This window comes from Phyllostomus discolor, chromosome X, assembly GCF_004126475.2.
Source record: "Phyllostomus discolor isolate MPI-MPIP mPhyDis1 chromosome X, mPhyDis1.pri.v3, whole genome shotgun sequence".
In the NCBI taxonomy this organism is placed as follows: Eukaryota; Metazoa; Chordata; class Mammalia; order Chiroptera; family Phyllostomidae; genus Phyllostomus; species Phyllostomus discolor.
The window spans coordinates 25,266,484-25,294,323 of record NC_050198.1 but is presented as its reverse complement, the minus strand read 5'-3'; the positions used below and the strand labels follow the sequence as shown (position 1 = coordinate 25,294,323).

General features: G+C 40.8%; 2 protein-coding genes across 2 annotated transcripts; one reads left to right on the top strand and one right to left on the bottom strand.

Annotated features, from left to right (window-relative positions):
* Positions 1-1,377: 1,377 nt before the first annotated feature.
* On the bottom strand, positions 1,378-27,225 carry NYX (nyctalopin). The gene is made up of 3 exons (XM_036017161.1): positions 26,845-27,225; positions 26,152-26,229; positions 1,378-4,733 (listed from the first exon to the last, which is right to left on the bottom strand). The coding sequence occupies exons 2-3, from the start codon at positions 26,171-26,173 to the stop codon at positions 3,325-3,327; spliced, it is 1,431 nt and encodes a 476-aa protein (XP_035873054.1). The 5' UTR covers positions 26,174-26,229; positions 26,845-27,225; the 3' UTR covers positions 1,378-3,324.
* LOC118498596 (serine/threonine/tyrosine-interacting protein-like) lies at positions 10,297-14,562 on the top strand. Its single transcript, XM_036017162.1, has one exon. The coding sequence runs from the start codon at positions 10,600-10,602 to the stop codon at positions 11,170-11,172; it is 573 nt and encodes a 190-aa protein (XP_035873055.1). The 5' UTR covers positions 10,297-10,599; the 3' UTR covers positions 11,173-14,562.
* Positions 27,226-27,840: the final 615 nt, after the last annotated feature.

The window sequence follows — 27,840 nt, the reverse complement described above, 5'->3', positions numbered from 1 at the left end:
AAATGTGACAAGCAATATGTGGCACATCTGGGTGGAAGAATTTAACAGTAACACATGGATCTGCCAAGGTTTCCTTCTCTGTTGTAGCAAACCCTAGAGTCCATGTTTGAATAACAATGTCTTAAAATGGCAGCTCCTTCATCAGTCTGGACCCAATGACCAGAGCCCCCCATAATAAGCCCATGTTGGACATGGCCCATAAGCAAGAAATATCCCTCAGTAAGTCACTGAAGATTGGGGGTTGTTTGTTACCACAGCAAAACATGGTCCATCCTGACAGGTACATAGTTTTGCTTAGCAGAATCCATAGTGCCTTACTATTTCCTTACTATTATTCACTAAGGTGCTAATTAGCCAATGATGGGGTGAAAAACTTAATGAACTCAAAACTGGGAACTCTTCACTCCCCCTTCTCTCACAAGCAAGCCCATAATGGCCACAATTCACTGGGAACTCATTCCAGGCAACTCTGGATCTGTTTGACAATTAACTCCCACGTTCCCAGAATTCTACTGGGCTGGGTAGCTCTATAAAAATCTGTCTCTCCGGAGGCTATTTCAGTGTTGATACTTGTTCAAAAACATTCAGCCAAACAAATGTCCCTTAAAAAGCTAGCCATCTAACCACCCAGGCAGAACTGGAGCAGCATTTTGAGGCTAGCTCTCAGGAACCAGCTCCAAATGAAAGGAAGAACATTCCTCCCAAGGTGGCATCCTGTTTCTCAGTAACTCAGGCTGCATGTCTGCTGTGGGCTTCCATGGTTACCAAGAGATCTGGTCTCCACAATTCTCATGATTCCCACTCAGTTACCATGGCCACAGCACACAGTTTGAACAAACATTTCTGACCTCATTTGGGTCTCACACTTGAAAAGTAAGACATTTGGAGCATGAATTCATTTTGAAACATAAAAATCAATTGAGGGATTTATAATTTTGAAGTACTGTGATCAAATGAACACAAGCCATGCCCTAGGAACCTCATTTTTCCACCCACAGGAAAAAGAATGACTACATAAAAGATCATTCAGAACACTGTTGAAGTTTCCATATAGAGTATAGTTTAAATAATAGTATCATATTGATGAGAAAGTTCCTGATTTTGAAATAATGGTACTGTGGATAAGAGAATGACCTTGTTCTTAGGAAATATACCCTGAGGCATTTAGGGGTGAAGGGTAGTGATGTTTTCAACAAACTCAAACTGTTAGTATGAAATAATAATGGTATGGAGAGCAAGAAAAAGCAAATATAATAATAAAATGTTAACAAATGGAAAACCTAGGTGAACAGCCAAAGTGTTTATTCTACTCTTCTTGAATGTCTTCTGTAGGTTAGAGATTTTTCAAAATAAAAAGTTTTTTAAAGATCATGCATGTTCCAGATTAGTGACTTTCAAACTTTTTTTAATGCTAACCCACAATAAAATATAGATTGTATTAAGCAATCCAGATATACGCATATATAATCTGAACAAATGCATACAAATTAAATAAAAAGTTTCACAAAACAATGTGTACTCCTATAATATTACAGGTGATGCTCTATGACTTTTGCATTCCATCTTGTTTTTGACATGGTGGTTACGACTTCTTATATTGAGTTAATGACCACTAACAGTCACAACCTGTTTGAACACACCTCTCAGTGGTCCTTTCTGCAACATTTCTAATACATAATATTACCTAGAGATACACAAGAAGTACGGTCACCAGGAAGAACTGACAACTTGATGCACCTTGAACCTGGGTAGGCTTTGAAAACCCAACACCTTTTATAACAACAGTAGGAAATATATTTTCTGCTGGCATAAAAATGAAGTTAGGGAGTACAAAGAAGTCACATCTATAGTAATTTTTTAAAGTTTTCTTAAGAAAAAGTTGGATGAAAGAAATGCACCTTGAGTTCCTTTATGCAATTCTTATTACACTTCCTATTCCTTGGACTAGCATATTTACAGAACTCAAAAATATATATAAATGTATATATGTACATACATACTTTACTAGGGTATATTCACATTTGTCTATGCAGTTTTGAGCATCCATGTGTTGTATAAATATAAAAATTTGTAATAGGTGCTTCCCTTTGTAAAATATCAATATCTTCTCATTTATCTGGGTGATATATTAGCAAAAATGTCTTTAAAGTTAAAAAAGAAAAAAAAACCAAAGAAAACCCACCTCTTCAAATACACAGAGAGGAATTCAGGACACAAAAATTAGGGATTTCCAGAATGTTGACAAATGTAGTCATCACTACCTGTGTATGGAGAACAGCTTGAACAAGTGTTTAGCAGACATACAGTCTTTGCTCTGACAGTTGGCCAACTCCCTCCCTGGGAAATATCTCAGCTTCCCTCCCTAGCTACTTGCTGCCTCCTTTCCTCTTGGCATTTAGTCAGCCCCAAAGTGTGCAGCCCATAATAATTTCCACAGCTAATAGGATCATCCAAGCTGGAGACTCCCTGTCCTGCTAACATAGCATTTCTGTGTCTTCTGGACACTCTTCACACAAAACACTAAGAAAAGATTTTGTGGCCTCTCCAGAGATTCACAATGCATGTTTGCAAATTGAAAGACTCTTAAAAGTCCCACAATAGTAAAACCTGTAAACTTTTTTTAAATCTTAGGATGTTACAAACTTATTTGTCCACAGATATTACCCCCTCTTTTTTCCCTACCCTTCCCTAAAGTTCCTTTCTGCCTAAAGTCACCTCTGAGAATAATTATGGAGTAAATGAAATGGATCTTTGTTTTAACCACCCCTAACATATCTCAGACTCCAGGAACTGCCACCACCCATAGGTCTAAGTCCCTCTCCCATCCCCCTTCTCTCCTATCCTGTCCATTTTCCTGGACCTTAGTGTCCTCAGGCCCAGGGGGAAGAGGATTGTGGTAGAAAACAAAGGGATTGAGTCTTACGAGTTGCCCCATCAGGAGAATTAGCACAGTACTTAATTCTTAGCCAATAAACTGACTCTAATTCAGATATTGCAGTCCCTGTTTCCTGGGAGATGGGGGGGGGTATTGGGAGGAGGGATGGAGGTGGAGCCTTGAGGCCCTAAGAGTTTCCAATTCCTAGCCTTCTGGTAAGAAGGTCCATGTCCATTCTTGCTTCTCTTTTCCAATTGATGCCCACATGACATAAGCAGACATCCATACCAGAATGTTGACCTAGGGCCACCTCTGGAGGCAAACTGTTCCTTCCATCTTCCACTGGAATTTCACCACCTGTTCCCATCCTGTTCCCCGACCATGAACACCTTCAAACCCAATTAAGTATATTATCCCCCACTGGCCAATGCCACCCCAGTGTGGCAGGGTCAGCATGTCTGCAGGATAAACACCACGTGCTGGGCCACACTAAGCAGGAGACTAGAGCCAAAGAGAAATAAGGTGTTGTGGCCTGAGCTTCCCACCCCAACCGAGGGAAGGATATCAGACAGTGAGGCATTGACTAGCCCTGTGGTGATGTTGGTGGACTCCTCCACTGGGGCCATCGGAGCCAGCAGCTTGGAGAGAAGACTGCTGAACATGTTCACAGTAGTAGCCACTGTCTCTGAAGGTGGGCCTGGGCTGGATGCAGTGAGGTTCAGATCCTCAGGGTCCATACAGAGGCCATCAGAGGAGTGCCCAAAGGCCACCTGGCTGAGGTCCAGGCCGGCCACAGAGCCCGGAGAGGCACAAGGCACATCGGTGACATGCCCAGAGCTCTCCATCCAGTCTTGCAGCCACTCCAGGCCGCAGTCACAGCGCCATGGGTTGCGGAAAAGAAAGAGGTGGCCCAGGAAGAAGCCAGGCTGGAAGGAAGCCCAGTTGAGCACAGTGAGGTGGTTGCCATTCAGGTGTAGAGCAAGGAGGCCTGAGAGGTTCTGGAAGGCACCCTCCTCCACAAAGGTGATGCTGTTGCGATCCAGGTAGAGCAGCTCGAGTTCAGCCAGGTTGGCAAACCATGTGCGCGCCACATGGCCCAGGGAGTTTCCACCCAGGTTGAGAGTGTGCAGGCGGCGCAGGCCACGGAAGGCATCAGCAGGCAACTCGGCTAGCAGGTTGTCATTGAGCAGTAGGTACTCCAAGGCACCGCAGTCGCGGAAGGCACCGGTGTGCACCATGCGCACTCGGTTAGCCTGCAGGCTAAGTGAGCGCAGGCGCCTCAGGCCTTGCAGGGAGCTGGAGGCCACTGCTTCTATACGGCTGCGCTCTAGGTGCGCATGCGTCAGGTTGGCCAGGCCACGCAGCGCACCTGGCACGCGGCGAAACAGGTTGTCGAAGGCGGTGAGCTCCCGCAGGGCAGGAAGCTCAGCCAGAAGGCGCTCTGGCACGCTAAAGAGGCGGCAGGCTGTCAGGTCCAGGCGGCGCAGGCGGCCCAGCGCGGTGAAGGTGCGCGCATGCAAGTATCGTAGTTCGCCGTTGTGTGCCAGGCGCAACTCTGCCAGGCGTGGCAGGCCCTTGAAGGCACCAGGCGTGATGAAGGACAGATTGTTGTGGCGTAGCGACAGGCGACGTAGCGACGGCAGCGTGCCAAAGGCCCGCTCACCCAGGAAGCGCAGGCCGTTCCGGTCCAGATCAATGGAGGCTGCCTCGCACGGGAACTCGGCTGGCACCCGCAGGAGGCCAGCGCGGTCACAGCGCACCAAGCAGCCGCGCTCCAAGCTGCTGCAGGAGCAGGCCTCTGGGCAGGTGCTCTTGCAGGCCTTCTCTGCCCAGGCGCTGGGCAGGCTGAGGACCACCACTTGGGCGGGGTTTAGGAAGGGGGAGAAAAGACAAAACAAGGAGTGACCATCAACCACAGGGTCACTGAAGGTAAAATCCTACCTGTCCGCATGGCAGGATGCAGCCCTCCACCAAGTTCTCATACCTTCTGCATAGCAGCATCTTCCAAATGGTCTCTTTCGGCTTTCTAGACCTTACACAGGATTCCCCACACCCTAGCATCCCAGTTATCTTAATCAGCAAAACACAGCTGGAATCCCAGCATCTGACCCCATTCTAACCCTCCCTCCTGCCTATATCATCATTTGTGCTCCCCTAGAATTTGACCTAGAAGGTGTGTTGTCTGCATGTGTAGGGGTCCTCAAAGGCATCACTGTGGCCCACACTTTAGGTCTATACTGCCCAATCTAGCCACATGTGGCTCTCAAGCATTTGAAATGTGGCTAGCCCAAATTGAGATACGCTGTAAGTAAAAAATACAGACCATATCTTAAAGACTTAGTACCAAGAAAAAGTAAAATATCTCATCCATTTTTATATTGATTACATGTTAAAATGATATTTTAGATATAGTTGATTAACTAAAATATTAAAATGAATGTCAACTATTTCTTTTTAAGTTTTTAATGAGGCTACTTGGAAATGTAAATATATGTGGCTTGCAATATATTTCTATGGGTGGTGCTGTAATAGTCCCTCTCACCATAAGAATTTTATTCCTGGAAACCCCTATTGAGTAACTTAAGCTTCATAAACAAAGGAGAATTAGAGAACAGGAAGCTGGAAATGAAAAAGCCTATCAATCTTTTTGCTTTAACAGTCACTAAAATGAAGCCATAAAGACAGCATACTAAATAAACCATCAATGACCTTCTTTCATATCTCAAAAGAATGATTGTGGATACTGTGTAGTTAATTTCCATTCACCAGCCCTTGCTCTCTACATCATCATGGGAAAGAATGGTGCTTATAAATTAATCTTTTTTCTGATCATTTGAATAGAGAATCAGATAAAGACTTCAAAAGCCCTCCCAGTAGGCTTGCCACCTGCAGCAAAGCAAAATGGCACGGTCTGCTTCCCTTTGGAAGCCAGAGGTCCCAAGCCCCATCTTGAGTTCCAATGAAAAGAGCAACCTGAAAGATGCATATGTTTTATTTTCTGGGCAGGTACAGGTCACAGGTACAGTACATGTGATCTGAACCTCCTCAGCAGTACTCCCAAATTCCCAGTTATCACTACTGGCCTACCATTCCATTCCCCTCATGGTGTACACATGACCCTGCCTTGCCTATCCAAGCCCTTTGGGAATCCGAAGGTGCAGCCACACAGGAATGTGCAAACTGTGCTTGCTGCCGCCTCTGTATGTTTGGTGAACTTCCAGTGTCTTTTCAGTACATCGGTTGTGCACACTCCACGTTTTTTCAGCTGCTGATAAGGGGATTTGGCCCTTTCAGACATGGCAGGGAGAACACTCAGCCCTTTGAGCAACCCGTCAGTTGTAAATTGTAGTTAGTTCAATATTCTTGTTACAGAGGCTTGACTTAGCTTTTCCCTGTCCCTAAGAACTGTGAACTAGACACCAAGTTTACAACAAGGTTCTTGGACCCTGTGCTGAGCTTGGCTATAAGCGGGGCAGCTGCTGACCTAGAGAAATACCAGTTTGAGAGACACGGCCAAGAATACAACCTTAAGTCCAGGTGTCAGCTGGACATATGTGGAACTTTTTTCTATCAGCTCTTCCAACTGGGTCAAGTAGAAGGCATCAGGTTTCTTTACAAATAGTCCTTAATTCTACTCTCTTCTCCTTTCTAATTAACAGAAATGTACTCTCAACCATATGACTCATGTTTCTGCTCCACAATAGCTAACATTGTTCCAGGCACACTGTATGGCTCAGTAAATGGTTACAGAGTTAAATGGAATTGATGCTTTCCTCTCTAATGATTCCTGAGAGAGGATGTAATTTATTTTAAAAAAAAAACTCTTTGTTGAGGAATTCAAGGGATTATGACATACAGGATAAAATCGATTTGCTTGTATAATGTAAGAGATCAAAAATGTAGCTGCTAATTTTTTTAAACATGCAAGAGGAGTGAAGTTTTTTATTGTATATCCTTTTTACATTTTAAAGCTTGAACCATGTCAATGTAATGCCTATTTCAGAAAGTAAATTAAAGTTTATTTTAATCTTTAAACACTCAAGATGTTGTCACTATTAGACCTGTTTTCAGCCTCTGAAACTTTGATAGCCATTACAAATAACTAATTTACTAGGTTATTTAGTTAAATTTATTTTTTAAAGATTTTATTTATTTATTTATTTATTTATAGAGGGGGGAGGGAGGGAGAACTAGAGGGAGTGAAACATCAGTGCAGGAAAGAAACATCATTGGTTGCCTTTTGCGTACACTTCAACTAGGGATGGAATCTGCAAGCCAGGCACGTGCCCTGGTGGAGAATCAAACTGGCAACATGTTGCTTCACAGAACAACATCCAACCAACTGAACCACACCTGTCAGGGCTATTTAGTAAAATCAAGTAAATTCTCAGAATACACAACCAAACTCCAGTATTGGCTTACCTAATATGAAGACTAACTACCTGCTTAATAACCCAGGGACAAGGGCACTAAAACAATTTTTTAAATAAATAATAACATATTTGGGTGAGTTCTGCTTGCAATAAATGACTGAGTAGTTTGTATTGGACTAATATTCCTGCCAATAACTGGTGTAAACTATGGGGGAAAATATTTTTTAAAAATTTTGCAGGCACTGGAAAGCAACCTAAACAGGCAATCAGAGCAGATACAACCCTTAAAAGGAAAGAAGCAAACTAGATGAGAGCCACATTTAACTAGTGTTTCCTCTTGGCATTTTCAAGTCCACACTGTACACAGGGAACAGAGCTCAAAGACAAAGCAAGTCTTATTGGACTGACAAGTTAAAGGTCAGAGAATTCAGCTGCTGCAATGGCTGGAAATTGAGGAGGGATAACATGGAAAAGAGGAGTCCTAAAGTGCATATCATATATGTGCGGTGACTCCAAGGAGCCAAGAACTGAAGGCTAAAAGAGCTAAACAGAGATTTCAGTAATTTCCTAGTAATGGGAGATAGATTAAGAGTTCAAGGTCCACACAGTGAAAAGAGCTTGTACAAATACCTGGAGCTTTCCATTGAAACCTGAGAAGGTCACACCTTTGGAGTAAAAACTGTTTCCCAGGACAAAGGGTAAAACTAAATTAGGCCTATTCTAACAAAGCCTAAAACCAAGCCTCTTAGCATCAAAGTGATTTGCCAGTAATTTAACTAAATGCCAGAACAAAATTCAATACTCTTCAAAGGAAGGGAAGAGAATCTAGAGTTTCTATAACTACCACCTATGATATCCAGTATACAGTCAAATAATATTAGATATGTGAAGCAGTAAAACATGACACTTATCAAAAGGGGAAAAAAATAGTTAACCGGAGCAAACCCAGAGACAGCCCAGATGTTGAAATTACCAAAAAAGGATTTATTATAAATATATTAAGGAATTTATAGGAAAAATACATATAATGGGTGAAGACATGAGAATTTGAATTTTAGAAAAGGCATGGAAACTCTAAAAATGAAGCCAGTTCTTAGTACTGAAATAATAGAATGTCTGAAATGTTTTTTAAAAAAAAATCATTGAATAAAAAAAACAGCAGATTAGATACAGCAGAAGAAAAAATTAATGAACTTGAAGAGAGGGCAATAGAAATTACCCAAAATGAAGCCCAAAGAGAAAACAGATTGGAAAAAATAAGATCAGGGCTTTAATGACCCGTGGGATAATATCAAGCAATTAGATTTACATGCATGTATTTGGAGTCCCATAGGAGAGAAGAGAGAGAACATGGCAGAAAGATAATTGAAGACAATTTCCAAAATGGAATTTAAAACAAGCTCAGCAAACTCAAACTAATATCACACACACACACACACACACCCTAGGCACATCATGGTCAAACTACTGAAAACCACATAAAGAGAAAAATTTTTAAAGCATCCAAAGAAAAAAGACACATTACATAGAGTGGACAACAATAAAAATGATGATTGACTTCTTATCAGAAACAACAGAGGCCATAAGAAAATAGAATTACTGGTATATCTTTTAAAGTGCTGAAAGAAAAGCAAGACCTAGAATTTTATAGACAATGAAAATACCTTCACAAGTGAAGTAAAATAGAAATACTTTCAGGCTAACAAAATTTAAGAAATTCATCTCCAACAGATCTCCTGTACAAGAAATTAAGACATTCTTTATCCTGAAAGAAAATGATTCTAGATGAAAATCATATCTATAGGAAGGAATGAAGAGTAATGGAAATGGCAAATATGTCACTAAATAAAAAAGACTAGTCTTCTCACCTTAATTGCTTAATAGACAAGTTACTGTTTAAAGCAAAAATAATAATGTATTGTGGAGTTTATAATATATGTAAATGAAAAATATAATAACAAAGAATCAGAAGGGAGGTAAACTGAATTGTACTGTTATAAGGATTTTATATTATTCATGAAATAGTATAAAATTAAATCAAGGTAAACCACACAGGTAAACAGGAACAGAATCACAGAAATGGAGATCACATGGAGGGTTATCAATGGGGAGGGGGAGAGGGAAGAATGGGGGAAAAGGTGCAGGGAATAAGAAGCATAAATGGTAGGCACAAAATAGACAAGGGGAGGTTAGAAATAGTATGGGAAATGAGAAGCCAAAGAACTTGTATGTACGACCCATGGACAGGAACTAAGTTGGAGAAATGATGCGGAAGGCGGGGTGCAGGGCGGAGGGGAATAAAGGGGAGAAAAAAATGGGACAACTGTAATAGCATAATCAATAAAATATACTTAAAAACATAGATGTGAGGATCGTGTGTGTGTACATATACATATACATATATATATACACATACATGTACACACACACACATATAACTATCCAAACAATAATGATGGTGACAGAAGGAAACTTGACTTTGGGTGGTGAGCATACAACACAATGCAATATACAGATGACATTACAGAACTGTACACTTGAAACCCATATAATCTAATTAACCATAGTTACCTCAATAAATTTAATAAATATTTTAAAACCAATTCTATAGTAACATAATAGACAACCCAATTAATAAATAGGAAAAATGTTTGAAGACACACTTTACCAAAAAAGATATACAAAAACTGAATAAACACATGAAAAGTTGGCCAACATCATTAGTTGTTAGGGAAATGCAAACTAAAATAGCCACCTATGAAAATTAGAAAGAGTAACCATACCAAGTGTTAGGGAGCATATGGAACAACTGGGACTTTCTTACTGCACTGCTGTTGGGAATGTAAAATGGTACAGCCTTGGAAACAATGTGGCAGTTTCCTTAAAAGTTAAACATATACCTACCTTGTGACCCACCCATTTACTCCTAGGGAAATAAAAACATATGTCCATACAAAAGACTTGGCACAAAAATTTCCAAAATTGGAAACAACACAAACACCCATCAAGAACTGAATGGGAGGGAGGGCGGGGGGCAAGGAGGGAAGACGGTTGTAGGGCTCGAGCTGGTGCCCGAACCTGGGTGGTCTGAGGGGCACGGAGACTCGGGGTTAGGGATCCTGCAGCATAATGGCGGCCCGGTATGAGCCGCCTAACCCTCCTCTTCCCCTCTGTGGTCGCCGCCGCCGCCGGAGTCGCCGGGACCCTTTGGTCTGCGTGTGTTAGTAGTAAGGCCGCTGCCCGTCCGTCAGCCCTCCGGTTTACCGGCGCTCCCTCTTACTGCCAGCCCGAGGGTCGGGCTGGCGAATAACTCCTACTCCCATCTCACCCACCAGTCAGCCGGCCGGGATCATGGAGGACTTGAAGCTGGAGTTCCCCTCTCTCCCACAGTGCAAAGAAGACGCCGAGGAGTGGACCTACCCTATGAGACGAGAGATGCAGCTACCTATACTACAGAAACATGGAATAACCCATATAATATGCATAAGACAAAATATTGAAGCAAACTTTATTAAACCAAACTTTCAACAATTATTTAGATATTTAGTTTTGGATATTGCAGATAATCCAGTTGAAAATATAATACGTTTTTTCCCCATGACTAAAGAATTTATTGATGGGAGCTTACAAGCTGGAGGAAAAGTTCTAGTCCATGGAAATGCAGGGATTTCCAGGAGTGCTGCCTTTGTTATTGCATATATTATGGAAACATTTGGAATGAAGTACAGAGATGCATTTGCTTATGTTCAAGAAAGAAGATTTTGTATTAATCCTAATGCTGGATTTGTCCATCAACTTCAGGAATATGAAGCCATCTACCTAGCAAAATTAACAATACAGATGATGTCACCACTCCAGATGGAAAGGTCGTTATCTGTTCATTCTGGTACCACAGGCAGTTTGAAGAGAACACGAAGAAGATGATGATTTTGGAAGCATGCAAGTTGCGACTGCACAGAATGGCTGAATCAAGAGCAATGTTATAGAAGATGTGAATTTCTTTTGGGGAAGGAAAAAACACTAGAGACAATAATAATGTAAAATGGTAAAAACACAAGTAGTTTCTTTTCAATTGTATGTTGCTTCCAGATGTGTTTCTTTACAATCTGTTAAGCAACATTTTAAGATGTTGGATTTCTGCATTAGATGGCACTGATGGTTTCACTCCTTTTCTCTCTCTCTCTCTCTCTTTTTTTTTTAACACTTTACAATTTTATTATAAACAAAGAATTTTGGACTTGCAAAGAGGTATTATTGCAATAATGCACTTTTCATACTTGAAATTTATTTGTATGATATAGTTATTACTTTAAACTAAATGCAAGTTAGGGGGATTTGTTTATAAAATCTGGGTAATTTATAACAAAAGAATTTCCTAAAGTTTGCTAAAAATTCATTGTGTTCTATATATTACATTTCAAAATAATTTTACAGTTCAATTTTATGATGGAACCTCTTACAGAAACATTAACAAATGCAGGAATCTTGCACATTTCTTTCTTAGTATAATTAAATAACTCAATCTGTTTTTTAAAAAAACTTCTTGATTATTACTAATCTTTAAATCATGACATTAGCCAACTACTTAAAGATGATCCAAGTACTGCTTCCTTTCCTATTATCTTTCTAATTTGTTTAGTCTATAGAAAAAGTTTAATGAACAAAAGATGCTTTTTGCATTTCTCAAAAGCCAAATGTGTGTGTTCTTTTTAGAGTTGCTTAGCTTGTTTTTCTTTGTCCAAAATGGTTCTAAATAGAATATAAACCAATGTAGCAGTATTTTTTTCCTAAATGAAGCCCAAAAAAGAAAAGTGCCTTGCATCATTAAAAAAAAAAAAAAAACTAAAAATAAATCCTCATGACCTCTAAATTAGTATGTAGAACAATGAAAAATTTTAACAATCTGAGGCTTGAAGAAACCTCAGTAAATAATTTGGAAATATTTACTCCTTATTTAATATTGTCTTAATGACTCTTTGAGGTTGTTCTGGCTCAGATAGAAGCTTTTCTTTGAAGGTTCATTTACTGGGGAAATTGATTTGTGGGAGACTTGAGTATGTTTTAAATTAGTGTTTTAATCAGTTCTTTACCTTGAGTTAATCTAAAGTCATTTCATAGATCCTGTCTTTCCCTATTTTTATTTATATATTGTTCTAAGAAAAACATTTTTGCTATTTTAAGTGTGTCGTAAGGGAGGAGGGGAGTGTTTTAAATTTTTTAGTTGATAATTTAGGTTAGCACAAACAAAACGCCTTTCTATCTCACTTTTATCAGTCCTCTCTTGAGGTGCTTTATTTCCATCCGTTCCCTTGGTACCTGCCAATAGGTACTATGCAAGGTAACATTACACCAAGTTACTTGCTTGGCTTTTCCTCCCTAAAATGTAATAATACAGTAAAAGCTTCTTTTATCCAGCATAGCAGGAGAGTAGAAATGAATTAAAATTGCTTTGTTAATTAAGAGTTAATTCCTGATGACCCAGGTGTTATTCCTCTTCTCATCTCCTTTCCCTTTCTCTATTTTACCACCCTGAAAACAAATACTGTTAATTCCACTGTGGTCTTGTATTCTGTTGTGTGATTAGGTCATTTGGTGTGGTAGAGTCAAGATTTGCATTAAGTGTTCAGAAATTCCTGTTGGTAAAGTGCCAGGTAACACAGCTTTCCTGTAAATAGAGCAGTATTGGGTAAGTCAGCAAAGATCTCTCTTGTAATCTATAATATATGATGCTTCATTTAGCAGAAACTCTGCTCAAAAGAATCTTCCTAGTAGTACATTTAGGTTTTAAAATTAGGTAAAGACTTTTAAAATTAGTTTCTTAAGCACACATGACTCTCTAGTAGTTGGGCCAAAAAATATACATTTGGTTATGTTTTAATTTATAGTTGGTAATTTTCCACTTTTCCTAACCACTGTAATTTTTATGTTGTCACTAAAGTGCCTGCCCAGCACTGTATATTGAAGACCATCTCTCACAAACACTAGGAAAAGGGACTGTCATGTGGACAAAACATGTTTATTCTTCCTTTCATATAAGAACATTGCAAATATGTTTTGTCTTGGATCCGTTCTTCCACCTAATGTTCAACTAGTTCTTCCCATTTTTCCAGTTGGTTCCATTTCTGTAATTCCTTTATTTCCACTGATGTGTTGTGATAGTTAATTACATTTAGCCAATCATGATTTATTTTCTAAATATTTGAATAATGTGTAAGTGATATAGTACCAAATTTTAAACATTAAATATGTAATCTGGGCACAGAATTTAAAGTGACCCTAATTGCATTAAGACATGGGACAACTGTTTTATTGTCCATTTTGAAAGTGTGAAGCTTAAATATTGAAAATATTCAAACTGGAATGGCAGTCTTACCTTCTAATTTCAGTTAACTGGTTCATATTTTTTTATCTAGTAGATGTTTAAATAGCAGTTACTTTTGCTTATTTTTATCTACTTCATGGTGGAAATGTTAAATTTGTTATAGTTCTTGCTATGAACTCTCAACTACTTAACTTTTAGAGCAGAATATATGTTTTGGGGGGATTTTGTGCTTCACCTGAATTTAGAAGTAATGTTCAGAAAATGTTAAGCATGTCCTTTTTAGAAAATACAGGGTTTCTAATTGTCTTATTACCATGGTAATTCAAGTAAATTAGAAGTATTTAACTGCATTCTTGAATTATAAAGTTGGGGTGTGTATATATGCATATATACATATATCAGGGTCTTAACTTGATGTAAAGTAAATGAGCAGTTACCTGGTAGACTTTTTTTTTTTTAAATAACTGGCTTAGCCCACACTTCCACAACAAAGCTTCACTTTAGTATTTACTTTATTGTTGTCCATTCAACAATGCTCCAAAAAAGGCAATGTTAAGAAATAGCTGAGAATTACTAAAAGATTTTATTTTATTTTTTTGGTTAAAAAATAAGTTTCTAGGTCTTTGAATGCTGGATTTCTTTTTTTCTTCTTTTTTTGTCTTACCTATCCATGGCAGCTAAAAAAAAAAATCACTCAAAATATTCAGGTTTACATGTTAGCTCTCTTTTTAGGGAGTTGCCATACCTCACAGTTCAAAGTGTATTCTATAGATCAGTAACATCATACTGACATGTAATTGCAATTTACTATGCAGCAAAAATTCAAGAAAAAAAATAATCTACAGTGTCTACTTACCTTTGTATAGGCAGTTGATTACGTTACTCTGCTTTCAACATTTGTACTTAGATAAAATGCTTATGTATGTATAGGAATGTCACAGTGCGACATGCTGCTAGCCCGGACACAAAGTATTAAAATTATTTTGTGAAGATTGGTGGTTGTATTAAAGCTGTTGTGCCATTATACCTCAAAAAAAAAAAAAGAATTGAATGGGTAAACAAATTATGATTATCCACACAATGGAATACTACTCAGTGATAAAAAGGAATGAACAATTGATATGTGCAAAATGGATGAAGCTCAAGACAACTCTGCTGAATTAAAGAAACCAGATGAAGAAAAGTACATACTATATGATTCCATTTACATAAAATTATAGAAGCTGAAGATTAGTATATAGTAACAGATCAGTGGTTGCTTGGGGAGGGTTGGGGAGGCAGGGTAGGGCAGGAGAGAGGGATTATAAATTGGCTTGAATCTTGGGAGTGATGACTATGTTTATTATCTTGATCTTGAGTATGTTGATTGATGGTTTCATGAAGGTTCATTTTAAATGTGTTTGGTTTGTTCTATGTCAAATTATACCTCAATAAACTTGTTTTCTTTTTAGAGAGAGAGGGGTGAAGGGAGGAAGAGAGAGAAGGAGGGAAAGATACCATTAAGGGAAGGAGTACTTTATATGTGGCTTGTGGACAGAATAGAAAAACATCTAAAGTGAATAATGAAAGACAACTAAATAAAAATGCAAAAGACTGGAACACTGCAAAAGAACATATTAAATAGCCATTAAGCACATGCAAAGGTGCTCAACATCATTAGCCATTAGGGAAGTGCATTTAAAGCTACAGTGAGATTTCCCTACACACCCAGTAGAATAACTAAAATTTGAAAGACTGACAACTCCAAATGTTGGTGAGAATATAGAACAACTGGATTCTCTTACATTGTTGGTGGGAGTGGAAAATAGTTCAATAACTTTGGAAAACTTTGGCAGTGTCTATTAAATCTAAACATATGCCTTCCCTATGACTCAACAATTCCACTCCTAAGTATTTACCCAAGTGAAATGAAAAAAAAAATGTTTGCATAAAGACTATACAAGAATGTTCATAGTGGCTTATTCGTGATAAATAAAAACTGGAAATTAGCCAACAGTTTAGTACAGAAACAAATTATAATTTATTTATATATCAGAATTCTACTTGGAACAAAAAGGAACAAACAAGTTATGTTGAGCAAAGAAACTTAACCAAAAGCATACATACTGTGTGAAAGCATTTCTATGCAGTCCTAGAACAAGGCTGCTGGCAATGGCACTAGGAGCTCCAGAGAACAAGGCCTACAGATGGGCTCCAGTGCAAGACAGCAAATATGTACAGGACATGGTTTAGGAATGTTATCTGGGTGATATGAGCTGTATAATGCTACTCAAATTAAATTTTATGGGTTTCATTTGTTCTTATTAACAACCAACTTTTAGTGTTTGCTCAGGGCTAACCTTGCTACATACATTATTTCACTTAAGATGACAATCCTACAAAGTAGTATTCTTTTCTCACAAAAGAGGAAACTGAGGTTCAGGATGGTTAATCAACACCAATCTTTGTTTTTTTGTCTTTCCAGTATACTGTAGTACTCCCCGCCCCATATACCTAACCTTTCTGAGGTTCCACTTCTTTGTGAGCTGAAGGGCCTGCACTTCCTGACCTTTGCGGGACCTTCTGGCTCTCATTTTTCCATGGTCTAGCAGTAGCTGTTGCCAACCACCATGTCTAAGGAAAAAAACACCTCGCCCAGAGTTCCATGTGTCTCTACCGCCTCCTCCCAACCACAGCTATTTGGGCCGAGGGCGAATATTTGGCCCAAGCAGAGTCACATTCATTCCTTCCCTGTGAACATGGAACAGACAGTGAAATCATGTGAAAACCAACCTGTATGTCTTCAAGGCTGGAATTTGTACCAAAGCCATGTGCAGATCAAAGCTATAGGGAAGCAGCAACCAAGGTGTGGGGTCAATGGACATGGCCCTTCCTCTCTCCCTGGCCAGAAGGAATGTATTGTTTTGGGAATGGATTATAACTCCCTCCTTACCTTCTTTTGGGAGCAGCTTCTGGTCCTGTGACTGCTTCTTGACCTTTTCTTTCTGCATGTACACAGAGGTAATGTAGTTTAGAGTCACAAGTAGGACATGTACCTCCTTTGTCTGGGACCCTGTATAACAAGCCTCAGAGTGGAGGAGGTGTTGTCTCTCTCACACAAGCCTGCTGCCATCAGTGCACTCCCTTGTAGTGTGAGTAATAAATGGGATGTCCACATAATGCTATTCCTTTAAGTGGGGTTTTTTTTTCCGTAATATTATGAACACTTAAGCAGCTCCCTAGTTTGGGGCTCCCATGTTACATAAGGACAAGGTGAGGAAGCTGGTGTGCTGAGAGACTAGAACCAATGTGAGAAAGACAAAGCTGGAGGTCAGGGAGTGTGGGAAGCTGCTAGCCAGCTCTGTAACGCCCTGCTATAGCTGTTTCTGTGACATTTCCCTGTTTTCATTTCAGAAACCCACTCAAACCATCTGCGTGGACAAGTAGATTTCTGTCCCTTGTGACAAAACCATGTCTGATAATAGTGGACATTAGAGATGGTTTCTGGCTCCCCAGAACCTTGTAAGCACTCTTTCTACACTTAGGGAGTTTCCTACCTTGTAAATCCTGCCTCTTCCAGGTTGAAACCAGAAACTTTCCCCATTGCCTTGCAGCTAGGGCCCAAGCACGTGACCTAGCTTTGTGGATCACATACACCCAGTGAGACTTGGATTCAGAAGTAGGTGTCAGGCAGTAACCATTTTCTGGACAGTATGATGGCACGGGCACCAGGCAAGGGCACCTGCCTTTTAGGCTGCCATGATGGAATTTCTGACACCCAGCACCCAGCTTGACTTCCATGAGCTTCCAGGTGGGTTGCCAGTGGTGGTGTCCACATGTTCTTTGCTACAACTGCACCACTACCTGGTTTAGGCATCGTTCCAGGCAGTGGGTCTCCAACTAGGAAGCCTGGGAACAACTAACATGCCTAAATAAACCCCTTCTCAGCCTGAACGACCTATAGTGGGTTCTCTGGTTTGCAACTACATTCCTGAGCAACATCCTGAGTAAGGCAATTTCCCTTAATCTCTGGAGTGAGAGACATTACCAACACTGTAAGAGAATCCATTTCCTCCTCAGGGCCCCTCCCCCTTTCCCTGAGGAACCTTGTGAACTCTTTTCCTTGAAAGAGAAAACTAAAATTCAAGACCAGACAGTGCCCTTCAACTAAAAGGAAGCTCCTTACCATTCATTGCCAATACAGGAAAGTGAATTCCAATTTGTTTAGGCTATCCCTAATTTTTCCAAATCCAAATGAAAAGTGGCTTCTCCTGGAATCAGCAGTGATCATTCCAAAAACAAATCTTGGCTGTTCAGAGGTGAGTTCCATGGGAATGCTTTAGCCAGAAAAACATTTACCAAATTAAAATAAAGATCACAGTTTGTGAGAAGAGGTCAAACATTGGCAGTTCTTAGCAATTCCTGTTCTCACACTGGTATTTTTGGAAAGGATCCATGTGAAAATCTGAAAAGGCTATTCAGTGCTTTTATTCCCAGTCTGAGGTACAGAGGGGAGATGAGAAACTCAGAAGGACTGGCCACAGCTGAGCCAGCCTCTGTTATAGCTCCAGGATTCACATGTGGGGCTTCTTCCAAAGCATTCAGTCTAGAAACATTAATCCTGAGGGTGTGGCTTCTCACTCTGGTTCTCTCATAAACTCCCATGACCACTGCCTTTCATTCCTGCTCTCTCAGACTTTCATTTCTGTTTTTGTTTCTCATCTCACACAACCTTGCTGCATCTCAGTTTCTTCATCTATAACAGGTGGACAATTATGAGGAACAGATGAGTTGGAATGCTTGAAACAGCTGTGAAAGCATTGAGCAAAGCTAAGAATAGGCTCCATAAGCCACTGTTGTCACAGCATTAAATCTCACCAAGGGACCGGTCCTTCAAGGACTATGTGGAAGTCTGCCCCAGTGTAGAAAGCAAGATACCAAGTATAAGAATATTGAAGTTATTACTACAAGTAGACTGCAAGGAGGAGTCTAGAATAATTCTCTATGTGAGTTGCACATGAGACCCACCTGAGGAACTTTAAAAAAAAATTTTACTTATTTTTAGAGATGGGAAAAGAGGGAGAAACAGGGAGACAAACACCAATATGAAAGGAAAACACCGATCAGTCGCCTCTTGCACATGCCCCGGCTGGGAATTGAACCGGGGACCATTTCACCATTTGTGAGTTGGTAGAGTGGACAACACTCTACCAACTGAGCCACACTGGCCAGGGCCACCTGAGGAACTTTTAACCAACCCACAACTCACAATGCCCAAGATATACACCCGACCAATTACATCAGAATCTTCAGCAGTGGAACCCAGCATTAGTCCAGTTAAAGCTATGCAGGTGATTCCAACAAACAGCCCAAATCAAAAACCAAGGGTCGTAGTGGGCCAACTTTATAAAAATGGGATTCATCTGTGTGGTATAAAATGTTACAAGGTGTAACATGGAATCAGCATATGCCCCAGCAGTTCCACTCTGATGTATGTACCCAAAGGAATTGAAAGCAGGTGTTCTAACAAATACTTCTATACAAATGTTTATAGCAGCTCTATTCACAATAGCCCAAAGATGGAAACAACAAATGTCCATCTACAGATGAATGGATAAACAAAATGTGGTGCATCCACATAGCAGAATATTATTCTGCCATAAAAAGGAACAAAGCACTGGCACATGCTACCACGTGGATGAACCTAAAAAGCACTATGCTATGTGAAAGCAGCCAGACATACAAGGCCATATATTGCATTGCATGATTCCATTTTATATGAAATGTCCAGAAGAGGTAAATGCATAGAGACAGAAAATAGATTAGTAGATTACGGAAGAGTGAGGCATGACAGCTTAATATGTACAGAGTTTCCTTTCAGGGTGATTAAAGTGCCTTGGAACTAGATAAGGGTGATGGTCACACAACATTGTTCAGTGTACTAAATTCTGCTGAATTGCACACTTTAAAATAGTGAATTTTATCTTATGTGAATTTTACTTCAATAAAAGAAATGTTGCCCTGGCACATGTAGTTCAGTGGATTGAGTCTCAAGCTGTGAACTGAAAGATCACTGGTTTGATTCCCAGTCAGGGCACAGGCCTGGGTTGCAGGCCAGGTCCCCAGTTGGGGGTGTGCGAGAAGCAACCAATTGATGTTTCTCTAACATATCAAGGTTTTTCTCCCTCTCTCTAAAAATAAATAAATAAAATATTTTTAAAAAAAGAAATAGACTTCTGGCCAATATGGAGGTATACATAGGTACACTTTGCCTCCTCACACAACCAAAAGGAGGACAACAACAAATTTGAGAACAAAAACAACCAGAACTGCCAGAAAATCAAACTGTATGGAAGTCCAACAACCAAGGAGTTAAACCAGAAACATTCATTCAGACTGGGAAGGAGGGGTGGAGATGGGCAGCTGGGATGGAGAGGACACATGGCAAAGCTGCAGCTGGAGGACCAGGCAGGTGAGGCATCGGCTGGCAGTCCAACATTTGTATGGGATAAACCAGGGAGAACCACTGGGGAGTGTGACAGACTGTGCAACCCAGAGTTCCAGTGTGGGGAAATAAAGCTTCAAACTTCCAGCCTCACAAGAGAGTTCGTTGGAGAGACCCACGTGGTCCTAGAATGTACACAAACCCACCTACCCAGGAATTGGCACCAGAAGGGCCCGATTTGCTTGTGGGTAGTGGGGGAAGTGACTGAAAGCCAGCTGAGAGCCAAGCAAGGGGCATTGCTCCCTCTCAGACCCCTCTCCCACATATAGCGCCACAACACAGAGACATGGGTTGCCCCGCCCTAGTGAATACCTAAAACTCCGCCCCTTACAACATAACAGGTGCGCCAAGACAAAGAAATATGGCCAAAATGAAAGAACAGATCAAAACTCCAAAAATACAACTAAGCAATGATGAGATAGTCAACCTATCAGACGCACAGTTCAAAACACTGTTAGTCAGGATGCTCACAAAAATGGTTGAGTATGGTTGCAAAATAGAGGAAGAAGTGAAGGCTATGCAAAGTGGAATAAAGAAAAATATGTGGGGAACCAACAGTGAAGGGAAGGAAATCAGGACTCAAATCAATGGTTTGGAGCAGAAGGAAAAAAGAAACATTCAACCAGAACAAAATAAAGAAACAAGAATTCAAAAAAATGAGGAGAGGCTTAGGAACCTCCAGGACATCTTTAAATATTCCAACATCTGAATCATAGGGGTGTCAGAAGGAGAAGAGGAAGAGCAAGAAACTGAAAACTTATTTGAAAAAATAATGAAGAAGAACTTCCCCAATTTGGCAAAGGAAATAGACTTCCAGGAGGTCCAGGAAGCTCAGAGAGTCCCAAAGAAGTTGAACCCAAGGAGGAACACATCAAAGCACATCATAATTACATTACCCAAGATTAAAGATAAGGAAAGAATCTTTTTTTGGTTAAAGATTTTATTTATTTATTTATTTTTAGAGAGAGGGGAAAGGAGGGAGAAAGAGAGGGAGAGAAACATCAATGTGTGGTTGTTTCTCACATGCCCCCTACTGGGAATGTGGCCTGCAACCCAGGCATGTGCCCTGACTAGGAATCAAACCAGTGACCCTTTGGTTCGCAGGCTTGGTGTTCAATCCACTGAACCACACCAGCCAGGGCTAAAGATAAGGAAAGATTCTTAAAAGCAGCAAGAGAAAATGAGACAGTTACCTACAAAGGATTTCCCATAAGACTGTCAGCTGATTTCTCAAAAGAGACCTTACAGGCAAGAAGGGGCTGGGAAGAAGTATTCCAAGTCATGAAAGGCAAGGAGCTACAGTCTAGATTACTCTACTCAGCAACACTATCATTTAGAATGGAAGGGCAGAAAAAGTGCTTCCCAAATAAGGTCAATTTAAAGGAGTTCATCATCGCCAAGCCCTTGTTATATGAAATGTTAAAGGGACTTATCTAAGAAAAAGAAGAAGATCAAAACTATGAACAGTAAAATAACATCAAACTCTTAACTATCAACAACTGAACCTAAGAAAAACTAACTAAACAACTAGAACAGGAACAGAATCATAGAAATGGAGATCACATGGAGGGTTATCAGTGCGGAGGGGGAGGAGGGAGAATGGGGAAAAGGTACAGGGAATAAGAAGCATAATAGGTAGGTACAAAATAGACAGGGGGAGGTTAAGAATTGTATGGGAAATGAAGACAGCTGTAATGGCATAATCAATAAAAATATACTTAAAAAAAGAAATACTACAAGGTGTCCCTGAATCTGAGCAAACAGCAGAAATAGGTCCTTGTGTGGTGTACTGACTAGCCCCTGAGCTGCAGAGATGCCATGGTTGCTGGGCTCACATGCTCCACAGACTGATGTCTCAGTGCAGACCAGCTGAGGAATTGCTCCTTTGGAAGCCCTTAGCTCTTCTAATATGTGCTTTTCCCCCCTTGAGGTTTGCTAAAACAGTTACTCATGGAGTTTCCAACCACAGACTGAGTTTCAAGTGTTTCTTCATTTTCATTGTTTTCAAAGAACTTGTGCCGCATGAAACCAAAATAGCAAGAGAGAATATGGTCAATTTTCTGGGTTCAGCAAAATCTCTTCAGCCACTTTGGCTCTAGAAGTCATTCCCTTCCCACTCTTAGCAAATTCTACCCCAATTGCTCCTCAGGCAAGATCCAGTGCTGGATCTTCAAAACAGAACAGGCTGGGGAAAGGGGTACAGAAATTCAATGGGGGAGAGTATCACTTGGCTTCCGACCTCATGGTGACCTCAGAACTTGCTTCTGACACATTTTGTGACAGGAAAGAAAGGATCATGGATTCATGTTCTAGCTTTGTTGGCTAATGTGAATCATGAAGGATGGAAAAGTCAGTCCATCTCCAGAAGGGTAGTCTGCTGATGGCCCTCACAGGCCCTGTGGATCTTGAGGTAGAGAGTTGTCCCATCTAAAGAGTAGAGCACAAGGCCTCAGAAAAGCCTTGGGGAGTATAGTTTCATATTGCCCCAAACTGGAAACAAATGTTCAGCAACAGGGGAAGGAATAGACAAATGAATATAACCATATGAGGGAATACTACACAGCAGTCAAAAGGAAGGAGCCATGATCTATGCAGTAACATCAATGAATCTCTCACACATACTGCCCAACACTCCACAATGCCTGACTCTCAGTGATGAGGGATTTTTTTTCTCCCTGGGGGGCAACTGTGCTCTCCCTACAGCTTTCCTTTTTCTTCTTAAATCAAGTTGACTGAGGTATAGTTAACTTACAGTAAAATCTGCCCATTTGAAGTGTACAGTTCAGTAAGTATAACAAATGTATTCACCCATGTAACCACCACAGTACTCATGATTTATAACATTTCTACCACCCAGAAAGTCTCCTCAAGGCCCTTTGACAGCCGGTCCCCTACCCATCCTTGACTCCAGGCAACCAACAACCTGTTTTCCGAGCTATAAATTAGTTTTGCCTGTTCTAGAGCTTCACATAAGTGCAATCAAATAGTTATTTTAGTCAACATTATGTTTGTAAGGTTCAGCTATGTTGCTCTGAATATCAGTTGATCATTTTTTTATTACTGAATAGTTTTCAATTGTATGAAGGTACCTCAATTTGTGTGTATTCAGTCACCTGTTGATGGGCATTTGGGTTGCTTCCAGTGTTTAACTATCACAACTAAAGCTGATGTAAGGACTGGTGTGCAAGTGTTTTTGTAAACATGTGTTTTCATTTCTCATTTATCTAGGAGTGGGATTACTAGGTCAAATGGTAAATAGATGTAGAACTTTAGATTCACAGGGGTGTCAAACTCATTTTCACCGAGGGCCACATCAGCCTTGTGATTGCCTTTAAAGGGCTGAAGTAATTTTAGGACTGTATAAATGTAACTACTCCTTAACTGTTAAGGAGTTGAAATTACATTCGGTCCTTTGAAGGCAACCACGAGGCTGATGTGGCCCCCAGTGAAAATGAATTTGATACCTCTGCTTTAGAAGAAACTGCCAAGTTGTTTTCCAAAGTGGCCAGACCATCTTGCATCCCCACCAGCAGTGTATGAGAATCCCAATTGCTCCACATCCTCATCAGCACTTATCATTGTCTGTCTTTTTTATTCTAGCCACCCTAGTGGGTGTAAAGTGGCATCTGATTGTAGTTTAAATTTGCATTTATCTGATGCCTAATGATGTTGAACATCTTTTCACATACTTATTAGCCATTTGTATGATTGTTTTGATGAAGTAGCTATTCAAATTTGTTTGCCTGGTTTTAAAAATTGGGTTATTTGTCTTGTTGAGTTATAAGAATTTTAAAATATATGGGTGTGTATGTATATACTATTACAATATCATATAAAGGTTTTGCATCTGGAATATATATGCAAGACCTTTATCTGATATTGTAATAGTTCTAATTTGGGTGGCTTCACCCATTCCACAAACCCTTATTAAGTACCTACTATGTCTTAGAATTTAGAAACTACAGGATGAATAAAACACAAACCCTGGCCCTCTTTAAAGACTCAGTTTAGAGCACAGGTGGCAAACAAAAGGCCTGAAGGCTGAATCCGGCCCTCCATCTTGTTTTATCTGGCCCGGCACCTTGTTTCTACTTGGCAGCAGCACTGAACTCCTTGCCCCTAGTTAAGGAGTAGTTACATTTACATTTAGTCCTAAAATTACACTCGGCCCTTTGAAGGCAATCTCGAAACTGATGTGGCCCCTGGTGAAAACTAGGAGTTTGACACCCCTAGTTTAGAGCAAGCCAACAGTGAAGTACTCTGTAAAGCAAGTTAAGAACTAGGATATTATGCTGTGAGAAGCAGGATGTCCCCTCCCAATAGGAAGGGAAATTGGAATGGGATAAGAGTCTCAGCCCTTCTAGATCCTTGTTTCCAGAGAATGTCTGTTTCCATTTTGCCCCAGATTTACTCTGCTGTGAGGCACTTCTGATCCATTTTTTCAGGTTCATTTAATTGTTTTTCTCTAGTTGAGGAGGTAGGGCTCTATCTCTGCCTGCTGCTTGGGAACATAGCGTCTGTAATCCTTGTGACTTGTAGTCAAAGCAATATTGTCTGTGCTGCTGAGTGTGTTTTAAATGAAGTGCCAGGGGATGTCATTAATTTTAAGTGCATCTATTGTTAGCAAATGATGTCACCACTAAGCTCTCCAACTTGTCACAAGAAGTCTAGATGTATTTCGGTTTCCTGCAGCAGGGACAGTTCCTGTTTTGCAGCACACAGGCTGTGAATACTGTCCATGTTCTATAAGGAACCAGAGAGCTTTTGGTGCACATTGAAAATAAAATTGGCTCTTCAAAGTAACCATTCTGTACCAATGAGTCAATCACCTCACATTCTTTCTAGGTAGGGGGAATGGCAAGGAGCTTGCTGTTTGTAATTATATAAATGTCAACCTCTGTCCTTTGCAGGCTCCTCGAGGTAGGCAGTCATGTACTATTTATCATAATGTTCCCTGTGCCTTGTTCCAATTTTTTCCTCATTTATTTCTTGGGTCTCCCATAAAAGAGTGTAAGTTTCTTAAGGACAAAGTCTATGCAATCATCTCTCATAATTTCCCTGGAATGTATTGAAAGTAAAGTGTGTACCTCTTGACTCTAAATCGAGCAAGTTCTACTTTTAGAAAAGGTAGAATAAAGAGTAAGAAAATTCACCCTGGCTGCTGTGGCTCAGTGGATTGAGTACCGGCCTGTGAACCAAAAGGTCACCAGTTTGATTCCCGGTAAGGGCACATGCCTGGGTTGCAGGCCAGTCCCCAGTAGGGGGCACATGAGAGGCAGCCACACATTGATGTTTCTCTCCCTCTTTCCTCCCTCTCTCCAAAAATAAATAAATAAAATCAAAAAAGGAGTAAGAAAATTCTATTACCATTTTAGAATTTTCTGGTAAAAATTTTCTCTGCCAGCACTGCTATTACATGGGTAGTTATAATCTCAAATATTAGGGTCAGAAAACAGATTCTTTGTTTAGAATTATTACCTGCAGAACTTAACAAGGAATTTTTTCCTTGGGCTATCTTAGATTTGAGCACCTAGAGCTGTAGAGGTGTAGAAATAAAAATGTGATGAGTCTACTGGTTCTATTAAAACCCATGGAACAACAGGGCAAAAACTTGGAAAAAAACTTTCAACATCCGTAATCACACAGTTCCAACATGATAGTTTTCATTTTAGGAAAGCCTTTAGGAAGCTTTTAGGAAGATGGTTTCTTTAAGGGATTTTTTAACTTAAATGAGCTTACAATAATGTGATCAGAAAGCCACTATAGTTTTTGGTGACTACATTAATGAATTCATATTTGCAATTAGAATAAGCAAATCACCAAAAAGTTATTTCATATATTTGGCTCAGGAGTTTTGTTTTTAAATCAACAAAAAAACCCACCACCTACTGTTTATCTCTCATTCTCCATCCCCTCCCCGCCAATCACACATTAAATGAAATCTAATGTGAACTGGTGTCCAGGTACACAGCTATCATGGAAGCCAGTTGAAGACTGTGCTCCTTGGGTTTGCATGCATCTTCTATGAGCTTCCCAAGCCCTGCACCTACTGGTAACTGACTGCTGGGGGATAGAAGGAGCGGACCTCAAAACTCACCAGGCAGCAGCAGGACCAGCATCCCGTGACCTCTCACGAACCTGGTGGCTTACAACCACCCACCTGTGGGACCCCTACCTGAGGGGAAAGAGCACAGGTCACCAGGTGCCCAAAAGTGGTCCCTAGAGAACCAGGACAATCAGACACCTCCTCATACCTCCATACTTCCTCCTTGACTGCCCTGCTTTCTCCCTTTTCGTCACACTCATTTCTCTCCATAATCTTGGTGTTAGGCTAAGGAAAACCAGTAACAACAGCCAATCAGAAGCTCCCTGCAAGGCCCTGGATGGCGTAGCTCAGTGGATTGAGCGCGGGCTGGGAACTAAAGTGTCCCAGGTTCGATTCCCAGCCAGGGTACATTCCTGGGTTGCAGGCCATAACCCCCAGCAACCGCACATTGATGTTTCCCTCTCTCTCTCTCTCTCTCTCTCTCTCTTCTCCCTCCCTTTCTTCCCTAAAAATGGATGAATAAAATCTTTAAAAAAAAAAAAAAAAAGAAATACTTAAAAAAAAAAAAAAAAAAAAAGAAGCTCCCTGCAAACTGAGAGCTTGGATCTGTTTAGAAACCCTTCTTCAGGCTAAAACCCTGACAACAGCCACTCAGTTGGACTCACTGACAATCCATTAAGAAAATCGACGGAGGGGAACCCTCTAAAGAGAAGCATTAGTGAATAGTCCCCAAATGTCACTTACCGTTCTGGGGGTCCTGCCTGGTCCTGCTCTTCCTCCTCTGAGGCACCCTTGGGCTCCCCCAGCCCATTCATCTCCCAAGTCAGGCAGCCACAGATGCTAAAAACCCTCCAACAGAGAAGTAAGGTGGGGGTGCTGGTGAACTGGGGTCAAGGAAGAATAGTTGCTTGTGCAGGTTTGAGAGCTTTTTTTCTTTCTCCAGATTTAATGGCAGGAAAATCCTGTATCAGATGAGGATTACCAGCGATGAAAGAATGTGTCTGCCTTTTGAATCACTAAAGCCTGTGGCAGATTTTGCTGACACACCAATCGGCTTTACCTCTAGGCCTTGGCCTCTCCATCTGCCTGGCCCCTTTCTCTCCTTAAACCCTCTGCAGACCCCACTTCCTGCCCTGACCCCAACCCCATCCCCAAGCAATATGCAGCCAGAAATTGGCTTCCTGCCACCCAAAGAGCGTTACCAGCATTTGCAACAAGAACACGTTATATAACTTGGAGAGGTAGGGAAAAGCCAGGACAGCTTAAAAATAATCATGTTTTCCCGAAATGCAGGCTGCTGATTTTCCTTTCTTTGGAGTGACTGATGGTGGATGATCCAAAAACATACTAGGGAGAGGGCCCTTCACGACAATCAGGCTAGAGACCCAGTTCGAGGGTTGAATATGTGCTGGCCACCGCCCAAGGCAGCAGGTCCCTGGGCCATTTTCAGAAGCTGGCAGGGGTTTCTCAAATCCATCAGGACTCAGTGAGGCCCTTGCTGCTCAATGTGTGGCCCAGCAACCAGCAGCAGCAGTAACATGGGGGACAATTAGAAATCTGGACTCTCAGCACACCCCCCCCCCCCCCCCCCCCCCCCCCCCCCCCCCCCCCCCGCTACCCCAGACCTCTGGAATCATCATCTGCATTTGAATAAGATTCTTATGCTCATGAAAGTTCAGGAAGCCCTGGTTTAGGGGAGTAGTTGTGGGGTCTGCTCTAGGTGTGGCTGCTGTTCAGATG